General features: G+C 66.0%; 1 protein-coding gene across 1 annotated transcript in view; it reads right to left on the minus strand.

Annotated features, from left to right (window-relative positions):
- The window catches only part of UROD (uroporphyrinogen decarboxylase), a gene marked incomplete at both ends in the record, with an annotated part of 1,916 nt that overhangs the window by 164 nt on the left and 1,075 nt on the right, over positions 1 to 677 (minus strand). The window contains 2 exons of the mRNA XM_010146881.1: positions 155 to 255; positions 405 to 574. Of these exons, the coding sequence (XP_010145183.1) occupies positions 155 to 255; positions 405 to 574 (271 nt within the window). The remainder of the gene's footprint in view (positions 1 to 154; positions 256 to 404; positions 575 to 677) is intronic.

The raw sequence follows: 677 nt of genomic DNA on the forward strand, positions 1-677 counted from the left end.
GTGCAGCCCCCCTGGTTGCACGTGAGCTCCTTGTAGCGTGGGGGCCCAATTACCTCCGCCTCCGGAGCAGAAATCTCCAGGCCTGGGATGGCTCAGAGCAGAGGAAGGGGTCAGGGTACCCGGCCCGGGGTGCTGCGCTCTGCCAGACTCTTACCGAGCTTCCTGGGGCCGGATGGTCCAGTCGAGTCCGACCACCTCGTAACCGGCACGGGCCAGGTCGCGCAGCGCGTAGTGCGCGTCCTTCGCAAAGATGATCTGGGGAGGGAGGAGATGGGCAGCAACTCCGCTGTGGGTCAGGGCCCTCTCCACGGGCTAGATGGGAGGAGGTGGGGACCAGGGGACAGGGGACACACACACCCCCCTCTCCCCAGATGCCAGGGTCAACGCAGGTGTCCCCCACTCACCATGGGGACCAGGGGCAGCGCCTCCTCTTTCAGTTTGCTCTTGACAGTCTGGGCGATGTCTCGGATGTAAGGCAGGGCGAAATCCTGGAACTGCTCCGGGCCCAGGTGCCCCGCGTGGGATTCAAACAGCTGGAGCGCCTGCCGGGCATACAGGGTGGGGAGAGCTGCGCCTCAGTCCCTCCTCCTGCTCCCAGAAGCTGGTCCTTCCCTGCTCCCTGTCCCCAGTCCCTGCCTGGTCCCCTCCCCACGCCCCAAGACACACCTGTGCTCCAG

This window comes from Eurypyga helias, unplaced genomic scaffold (assembly GCF_000690775.1).
Source record: "Eurypyga helias isolate BGI_N326 unplaced genomic scaffold, ASM69077v1 scaffold32202, whole genome shotgun sequence".
In the NCBI taxonomy this organism is placed as follows: Eukaryota; Metazoa; Chordata; class Aves; order Eurypygiformes; family Eurypygidae; genus Eurypyga; species Eurypyga helias.